We start from the raw sequence: 10,065 nt of genomic DNA, 5'->3' as shown, positions 1-10,065 counted from the left end.
AAAGATAGATAGATAGATGGGTACTTACGTGTGCGTGTGTGGTAACATTCTTAATGAGTGAAACTGGTAGCTCTTTCCAAAAATTCATGATTTCGTAAGTGTAATAATTTTTTTACGACCCTTACGGAAGCTGTTTTGACTAAATCTTAATTGAGTGGCACCATATAAATCCGACGTATGCTTTACCGCATACCCAAATGTTAGAAAGGTCAGGTCAAAGTCAGTGGGTAGCTTGCATTCCATCACTGGGGGGCATAGGTGGGGGCCAAGATATTTTTTTGGGGCGCCAAAGATAATTACACAAAACTAATGTACCAATTCTGTAATTAATAAAACATACTATTCTCGAATGTATTTATCCACTTGAATGAAGGAAAATAATAGTATTAGTAATTAGTAAACCTGTATTTGAAATTATAGAGCTCAATTTCCATTTCTTACTTTATGCAAATGTATCAGATACTCTAATGTAAATTTACTCACACCCATATATTCAACACTAACCTAACTTCTATTATCAAGATTTAATTTTCAACTATAGTATAATATCCTTGCCTGTAAATATATCAAAATAGTGCATATAAACAATAACACAAAGGGTTTGTGACCCTCCAAAATCTCTTCAAAATTTCAACCTATCCCATTCCCTCTTCTTCACCTCCTCTCCCTGGAAATCAACTCTAAGCAGCAGTAGCAAATTGCATTGCACTTATTCAAAACTGTAACTATAGTTTCAGTCACTTCATACAGAACTTCATACCATTAAGTTGGATCAAAATATCGTGAACATACATGTCATTTGTGTTAAAAACTATAACTATAATTCTGCTTTTGACCACCAAAGGGTTAAAGTTTAGCTACAAAGGGAATTTCAACTGGGGGGCCAGTGGGGGCCCAAGCATCTGACTGGGGGCCCGGGTCCCCCTTAGCCACCCAATAGCGATGTCACTGGTCAGAGTTCAACATGAATTGGAAGTCAGCCTCTTATCTGCCACTCTTTTCACGGATTGATGAAACGAAAATTACATAACTGCATGTGTGTATGAATAGTCCACTGGGTGTTAGCTATCAAGTCTTGCTTAAATTTCATCTTTCTAAATAAATCCAGATTTTCCAGCCATCCCTCATCCTCCACGATTAGACAACCTTATGATATTAACATAATCCCACTTAAAAAGTATTATTCATATGCAAATATAATAATGTCCTCCGGAACTCATTACAAAACGGGTAGATATTTGTCTTCCTAAACCGTTTCCACAGCATGCAAAACGGCAACATAAAATATTTTTCGCACTGAATGAAAATGTTCCAGAAATGCGGTCTCAAATCCTAATTGGATTACGCTTGCGTAAATTCTCCTCAAAAAAAAGGGAAAAGCCCCTCATGCAGAATCATTTTATCTCGGCGCCGTGTTGCCACATTTTCTGTGTAAAATTATTCGAATTTTTCCCTTACGCAATCACATCTTTGTGGGGAACCTCATGAGAAGTTTATGATATTACTGCAATGCCTTCGTGGCCAGTCTCTCTCTCTCTCTCTCTCTCTCTCTCTCTGTGTGTGTGTGAAAGCTGTTATTTGTGTACTATACTTCGAAATGTATAAACTAAATATTATGACAACAACAACAACAACAACAATAATAATAATAATAATAATAATAATAATAATAATAATAATAATATGTAATATATATTAATATTAATAATAATAATAATATTATTAATTATTATTATTATTATTATTATTATTATTATTATTATTATTATTATTATTATTATTATTATTATTATCGAGTGCATTTGTTAAATCTGTATCATAGGCAGGATTGTAAGAGCTGCTATTGTTGTAACTCCGGGCACTACTTCTGCCATCACTATTGATGTTCGCAATAACATTGCTTTCGGATTTTCCGTAAGTAGTAAAGGCATTATTGTCTTGGGAGAATATCAAATGTGGTTTTTTATTGATATTGCTTCAAGTGGCGGATTGTTTGGTGTATTAATGCGCTTGTGGGCTTTTGATTAGGCTTTTGTACGGCAATGTTTCTGTGCTTTTGGGTTTTGATGCTCCTGTGGATCATACCGTGGATTTTGATACAACTGAGACTATCTGTGACTGAGAACACTGTTAATATAAACGACAACAGGGCCAGAGTTTGATGTAGGTGGAGGGTTGTGTATGGATGCTCAAGGTAACAAAGTAACTGTTCTCACTAGTTATGTTTTTCTTCGATATATTTTGAGTCACATCATTCTGTTAAACAAACATCGTAAATCTTGTGAAGTTTTGCTGATTAAAGCAGCACCATCTGCACGTTCTAAGTATGCCAAATTTCTGTCATTTAGAAATCCATTTCTCGCTATAATGTGGTTCGGATTCCACAATAAGCTGTAGGCCCCGTTGCTAGGTAACCAATTGGCTCTTAGCCACGTAAAATAAATCTAATCCTTCGGGCCAGCCCTAGGAGAGCTGTTAATCAGCTCAGTGGTCTGGTTAAACTAAGGTATACTTTTGCTCAAATTTAAACCTTTTCCATCACCGACCACTTTTACATTATCAAGTCTGTAAAAGGATCAGCAACAAAGGTGAAATGGCATTCCCTTGTAGCACATAGCTATTTGCTGCGATTTCACTAGGACAAGAACCCATCAACATTAACTTTTGCATCTACTTCGTTCATTGATCATTTTAGTTAGCTTTACATATTTAAGGGGGTTGTCGCAGTCATGGAAAATCTATTTTATTAGACTGTGAACGCTGTCAAATGCCTTCGTATAATAAATAAATTGATAAATTGGCCATCAGAAAGGTTTTTTTTTTTTAGTTCCATACACTGCTACCTAGTGTGTCTTAGCACAAATATTTGATCTGTGTAACTCCTACCTTTTTTAAAACCAGCTTGTTTTTCTCTAAACACTTCATCAATTTGTTTCTGCACCTTATTGAGAATAAGCATTAATAAATTATCTTATTACAATCAACGAATACATTTTCAAGGAGGTCACCTTTCTTTAATACGTTTGCTATGCCTCCCAGTTCCCAATCATAGGCCTAAACACTGTCTCCTCATTCCATATTCTGCAAAACAGTCTAGTTAGTACAAGAGTTAGTGTAGTTAGTATACGTATACTCGCATTATATAGTGAGTTACAGTTCCCACTTTACCAAGGGAAAATTAAACACTGGGTCACCAAGGGAAAAATTAAACACTGGGCGTAGATCCTGACCAGTTTCAAATTTATATCTAAGCCATTTTCAGAGGACTGATACATACTGATAGAAATCTACATCATATATGCTAGAGGGATAGTAAAAATGAACATACAAACCACTGGAAATCAAATATTCACACCTGACAGTTACACACGTTTGAGTCGGGGATCAAATGCTACGTTTACAAATCTGTTTATCCCTGCGGGTAACAGCTTATCTTTTTCCCGTCCATGTCAGCTACCTTCCTTAAAATTTATACGTTTTACATATTTCTTTGGAAATTATTGACTCAAATTCATACATGCCTTGACTGATATTCATATTCTTACAAAGTGGGCCGAAAAGACAGTCAGTTCTAATAATGCAATGGAAAGAAACATCATTGAGTCTAGATTTATAAATGAAAGCTTTAGTAAGACATGAATATCAGTCAAGGCATGTATAAACTTAATCCATTCATTTCCAAAGAAATGTGTAAAATGTATAAATTTTAAGGTAGGTAGTTGACATGGACGGGAGAAAGGTAAGCGGCCACCCGCATGGTTTTAAACACATTTGGTACTCTAATGTACTTACGTGTGCCAATGTCCTTCAAGGGCAAATAACCTCATGGGACGAAGACTTACTCCACAACCTTTGCCAGATTTTATTTTCATTCAATATTAATTGACGCGTCTTCCTTGCTACTAAGTGAGGCAAATAAAAAAAGAAGTTTATTTTTGTTGTCTTTATAAGCAGAAGATTTCCTGCTTAGAGGTACCATACATTTCCTAACATCTGAGATATAAAACAACTAAAACTCCTTTATAACAGCTACTTGTATTTCCTTAGTAATAAAACAGATGAAAATTAAACTGCCTTAAAAAAGTCTCAGTTCCTTAGAATTGAAAAAAAGCTACATTTCCTTAGAGCTAAAAATTAGTAGCCAAATCACGGCTGCTGAAAAAGATGTACATCCTTCACCATTTGTACACATGGTAAGATCTTGAACAGAAAAGCTTCCATAAAGAATCCCTTGCCAAATCCCACCACCACCAGCTTCTGATGGGGCAACCCAGCACAAGGACCAAGGTTCCCTGCTAAATTTCAAGAGTAAAAAGAAACACTTCTAGAATCCATCCGTGATAACACCTACGGGAGCAACCCAACATAAAAAAAAAACCAGCAGTTTGATGAGAAAGAGGGCTCTAGGTAGAGCCTACTCATGTAAGCATCAACAGGAACAACTCGGAACAAGGAGTCAGTACAAGACTCCCGGCTACGTATCACAGGAAAAAGGAACTCCAGGCAGAACTACTTGGCCTCGACCGTGGGCAGAACCCACCCGCGCGAACTTCCGGGGGAACATTTAACAGAACTAGTTTCTCAGCAGGCTTCTATAGGAAAAGTACTTCGATGTCAGGGAGTTCGGCGTAATTTGCGATGAAGACGCTTGAGGCCAATAGCGATTTCACTCTCTCTCTCTCTCTCCTCTCAATCTTCTCTCTCTCTCTCTCTCTTTTAATATTAGTTAGAAGTAGTTAAACACAGATTTTACTGGAAAGACACCAGGCTTTTCGTTAAATGTAACCTAGTAAGCTGCATAGTATTACATATTATTATTATTATTATTATTATTATTATTATTATTATTATTATTATTATTATTATTATTTAAGAATTGAAGGTGTTACTGCAATAGCGGAAAAAGATAGTTGCAGAATTCTGCTGTGACGTATATTTAGGTTTATTAAAAACAATGGCTTTTAGTTTAAAAATCTTAATGCGACAATGCTTCCTTCCAGTGAATAATATAAAAATTAGCAATTAGAACATTCGTAATTTAAGATGTAAATGTTTGTTTAGCAGAGACCATATTCTTCCTTAACAATTTTCTCATTTCTCTTTTTCTCTTACAGACACTATTTTGACTGCATAAACACGATGTTACTTTTGAGTTATTTCCCCGTTTGGGGACTGTTTCTTTCCGTCATACGCCATAGCTATAAAATCGCATCATTTTGTTTTCTCTCTGTCTTATAACCTTTTGTCTTTCAAATGGGTATTGTTGCATCTTCCAGGGACCGAGAGTAACCCTATCTTTGTTTCTGGAGTCCTGAATTTCATTAGGCAATGCTTTGCTCTTGTCCAACGGCCCAATTTGTCACAGATTTTGACGTGTTAAAAAGCAAATACGAATGAGTCTTATCTTCCATAATTGCTATGAGTTATTTACAGACCGGAAGTAACTTCATGATCTTCGTACCTGTCCTGGTTAAGTTATAGTAGAGCTCATTATTGTATATACAGGAATGAGGAGTGCATTCTAAAAAACGTCTGAAAGTACTAACTGGAGAGTAATGTCTATTTTTTTCATTCATTTACAGTCACAATGGGTCTGAAAGATGTCTGCAGCATGACCATGGTGATGACGGTGGCGGTCGGAATCATGGTAACAGTGGTTGGAGTCTTGATCGCCACAGGAAGCCTGATGTGCTCCGCCAGTCCTCTTCCAGTAAGAGTGTCAGCCAAGGCGTCCCACAGGGAGAGACTGGCTGCTGCTCATTTGCTCCTGCAGGAATCTCCTCTGATTGATGGGTGAGTCAAGATGTTCTCAGATTATTAATCTCTGCTTTTGAGAAGAATCTTCTGGGACTGATGGGTGATTAAAAGCAAGTACAGTTAGCCATTTATTCTTCTAGAAGTATATTGTGAATGACAGGCCATTTAATTCTAAGAATATTCTTTGATTGGCGGGGAAGTAGAGGTGCTCTCAGATTCTAGTTTGCTCTTTCACAAATCTTCATTGATTTGTGAGTTAGTAAAGATGCTTGCAGCTGGCAATTTGCTCTCTCAAATATTTCCTCAGACTGAAATGTGAGTAAAGATGCTTGTAGCCGACTTATTGCTCATTCAGTATTCCTCTCTGATTGATGAATGATAAGCAAGCTTGCAGCTGTCCATTGCTCTTGTTGAAGTATTCTCTAATTAATGATTGAGTAAAATGCTTGCAGCTGAGAACTACCTCCAAGAATCTCTACTGATTAATGGCTAAGCAAAGGTCCTTATAACCAACCCTTGTTCTTTCAAGAATCACCACTAAGTGAAGGCTAAGAAAAGATGCTTGCAGCTGATCATTTGCTCTTTCAAGAATCTAGTTAGTTCAGGGGGTCGGTAGACTCTTGCAACCGACCATTTGTGCGTTCAACGCTTCTTTGATTGAAGGGTTATTAGAGATATTCACAGCATACCCTTAGCTTTGAGGTGGGCCCGTAGCTCCTCCAAAGATCTCCTCTGATTGTTGAATGAGACAAATGTTTGCAGCTGACGCTTGGTGCCTCCAAGAGGCTTCTTAGATTGATGGGTGAGCAAACGAGCTTGCACTTAACTATACAGCCATATAAACTAGAGTCTCCTGTGGTTTACATTTGAGTAAAGATGCCCACAGCAACATATATGCTCTCTTAAGAATCTACTTGACAGGTTAGCGAAGACAAGCCTCACATCTGCTGTTGTAGAAGTCTCCTCTGATTGTTGGGTATGGAAAAACTGACAAGACTGCCTGCGCTGTCTCAGTTAGCTTCTTTCTAGTGATTTAGTACTCGATTGATGCTGTTCTTTGTTTCTTTCTCATAAATAAACCACTCTATTCCCAAAAGGTTTCCTCCTACTTTTCCTCTGCTATGAGGTTTGTTTACTGGGTTGTTGCCGCAGCTCCTGACACAGCTGTTTTCTCATTCCTGTTTTTTCTTGCTAGTGCTTCCTCTGAGGGGTGTTTTTCCACAAATCGGTTCTCAGATGCTAGGGTTTTCTGCAGTGTACCTTGTCCATTTTATCAGAAGCTACTTAAAAGACCTTTGTTATGTCGAGGCTTTTCTACCACTTTGCGTTTTTCTTACAGCTACTTCATTTGTCACTTTTATTCGTAGTTGCTGTTTTCCTGTGCTTCTGTTACCATGACGATACATTCCCTCCGTCTCTCATGTTACAGATTTTGAGCCAGGTTTTGATCAATTGAGAGTTTTTCTTCCAAAATATAATTTATGATAATTTTCATGAAAAACTTTCTTCGCATATTAAGTTTTCTGCCAGTCTTTTATCACATGGTTGTTTTTCTACCTTATCCTGTGGCTGATATCACTCCAGATTTCTTCTTTCTATTTAGCATTTGCTTTCTCCACAATCTTGTGACCGATTTCCCAAACATATTTTATTAAATAGCTGCATACTCGCTAGTCCTGTGCATGAATCCCCTAAAGTTTTTATGGCTGCTTTCATCCATATCATTTGGCTGGTGTTCTTCCAGTTTTGTTAAATGGCAGTTTCCTCCTGCGGCTGATTCCCCCTCCAAAAGGTTGCTTTCTCTATCGTCCTGTGAGTAATGTCCCTCCAGTTTTTTTTTATTGTTATTATATGGCTGCTTTCTCACCGATCTGTAGCCGATTTCCCTCCAGTTTTTTATTAAATGGTTTTGGTTTTTTGTCATAGCTCTGCAGGGCAGAATTCCTCCAGTTTTTACTTGATGATTGTTTTTCCACCACATCTGTGACTGATTACCCTCCAGTTTTTCTAAAATGGCCATTTTTATACCATATCCTGTGGTCTGAATTCCTCCAGTTTTCATTAAATGATTGTTTTCTCCTATATCAATTGGCTGATATCCCTCCAGTGTTTATTAAATGGTTGCTCTTTCCACAAACCTACGGCTAAACTCCATCCATTATATTTAGATGGCTGTTTTCTCTTCAGTCGTGCGGCCGAGTTTCCACCAGTGTTTATTGTATGATTGCTTTCTCGCCACTTCTGTAGTTGATGTCCCTCTAGTTTTTATTAAATGACTTCTTGTCGGCCACATCCTGTGGCTGATTCTCTTCCAGTTTGTATCAGATCGGTACTTTCCCGTCATATCTTGTTTTTGATGTCCTTTAAGTTTGTAAAGAATGGCCTCTACTCCCTTCTCTTCTGTGATGTTCTGCGGTTGATTTCCCTCGAGGCTTTTATAGCTGCTTTCTCTCCATTCTCTCGACGCTGCTCTTCCGGCCAATCGTTAGGCATGAGGCTCTTTCCATCCTTTGCATCGGGCTTTTCATCTTTGTTTTTAGTTTTATTTTTATTAATTTGTGCTGTTTTTTTACTTTGGGCATTTCATTCTGTAGTAGTAAGCTTATGCCTTATATATAGTTCCTCATTGGACAGGTCGATATCGTTCTTGGCTAGCGCTTTGCTGGGCCTGCGTTCGATTCTCCGACAGGCCAATGAAGAATTAGAAGAATTTATTTCTGGTGCTAGAAATTCGTTTCTCGGTATAATGTGGTTCGGATTCCGCAATAATCTGTAGGTCCCGTTGCTAGGTAACCAGTTGGTTCTTAGCCACGTAAAATAAGTCTAATCCTTCGGGCCAGCCCTAGGAGAGCTGTTAATCAGCTCCTCAGTGGTCTGGTTAAACTAAGATATAATTGAATTTTTCGTAGCTTATTCCATATGCATGAGTAATAATAGTAATAATAATACTAATAATAATGATAATAATAACAATTTTCTTCAAAAGGCTACTTTCCGCCGGTTACCCTTCAGTATTTCATATGCTATTTTCCCGCTAAATTCGATTGTATGGCTGCTTTTCTGTCAAACCTCTATCAGCGCTGCGTATCCGTCTGTCTTATTTATCCGCCGCCTTATCCGTCGACCTTTATCATGTGCTGCTTTCCTATCAGTCATTTTTTTTGTATTGCTTTCGCGCCAACTTTTGAATAATGGCTGCTTTCTGTTCAGTCATTAAAAGTGGCTCTTTTCCCAGTAATTTTTTTTTTTTTGTATTATGTGGCTTCTTTCTCACTCAGATGTTAATTCCTAACACCGTAACAGACAAAATATATAGAAGATACTGTCTATACAGAAAAATAACACGGAAGACATGGAGATAATAGAGTCTTAGAGATCTGGTTTGAATGTTTTGTGTGTGTGTGTATATATATATATATATATATATATATATATATATATATATATATATATATATATATATATATATATATATATATATATATATATATATATATATATATATATATATATATATATATATATATATATATATACAACAGTATAAACAAAATATTCAATATATATATTTTTGTTTATGTACATATATATATATATATATATATATATATATATATATATATATATATATATATACATATATATATACACACACACACACACACACACACACACACACACACACTCACACAAAATATTCAAACCAAATCTCTAGGACTCTATTATCTTTATGTCTTCTGTGTTATTTGTCTGTATATATCGTGTATATATTTTGTTTGTTACGGTGTTAGGAATTAACATCTTAGTGAGAGAGGAGAGATATTACAGTTTTTACGTCGTGGCAAAATTCAGGAACTGAATCATAGCTTCTTCAAGAGTCAGCAGATGAATACACATACATACAAGCATACACACTCACATATGCACACGCACACACAGCTATTATGTGTATATATATATATGTATTATATATATATACATATACATATATAAACATATATGTATATGTATATGTGTTCGTGTGTATTCATTTGCTGCCTCTTGAAGAAACTATGAGTTGGTTCCTGAATGTTGCGACGCCACAAAAATTGCAATCTCTCGTCAAACCCCACTGATAATTGACTTGTCGTTTAGGGATGAATCTATAGTTGATGATGATGATGAAGCAGAATGAAGAGTTGTGATGATTGATGATTCGTGGTTTACGATGCTGATTCACATCAGACGAGGGGAGGGTAGTATAGGGTTGATTTATGAATGCTCGAATTCATTGATATAAAAAAATGATGGAATCGACGGCGGGAGAGC

At 36.6% G+C, this 10,065-nt stretch overlaps 1 protein-coding gene across 1 annotated transcript in view; it reads left to right on the top strand.

Moving 5' to 3' along the window:
• Window positions 1-10,065, top strand: part of LOC136838890 (dipeptidase 1-like) — a 176,749-nt gene that overhangs the window by 92,528 nt on the left and 74,156 nt on the right. The window contains exon 2 of the mRNA XM_067104584.1: window positions 5,583-5,793. Coding sequence (XP_066960685.1) covers window positions 5,588-5,793 — 206 coding nt within the window. The 5' untranslated portion in view covers window positions 5,583-5,587. The remainder of the gene's footprint in view (window positions 1-5,582; window positions 5,794-10,065) is intronic.

Source organism: Macrobrachium rosenbergii, chromosome 1 (assembly GCF_040412425.1).
Source record: "Macrobrachium rosenbergii isolate ZJJX-2024 chromosome 1, ASM4041242v1, whole genome shotgun sequence".
NCBI lineage: Eukaryota > Metazoa > Arthropoda > Malacostraca > Decapoda > Palaemonidae > Macrobrachium > Macrobrachium rosenbergii.
This window is presented reverse-complemented; position numbering and strand designations above follow the sequence as displayed.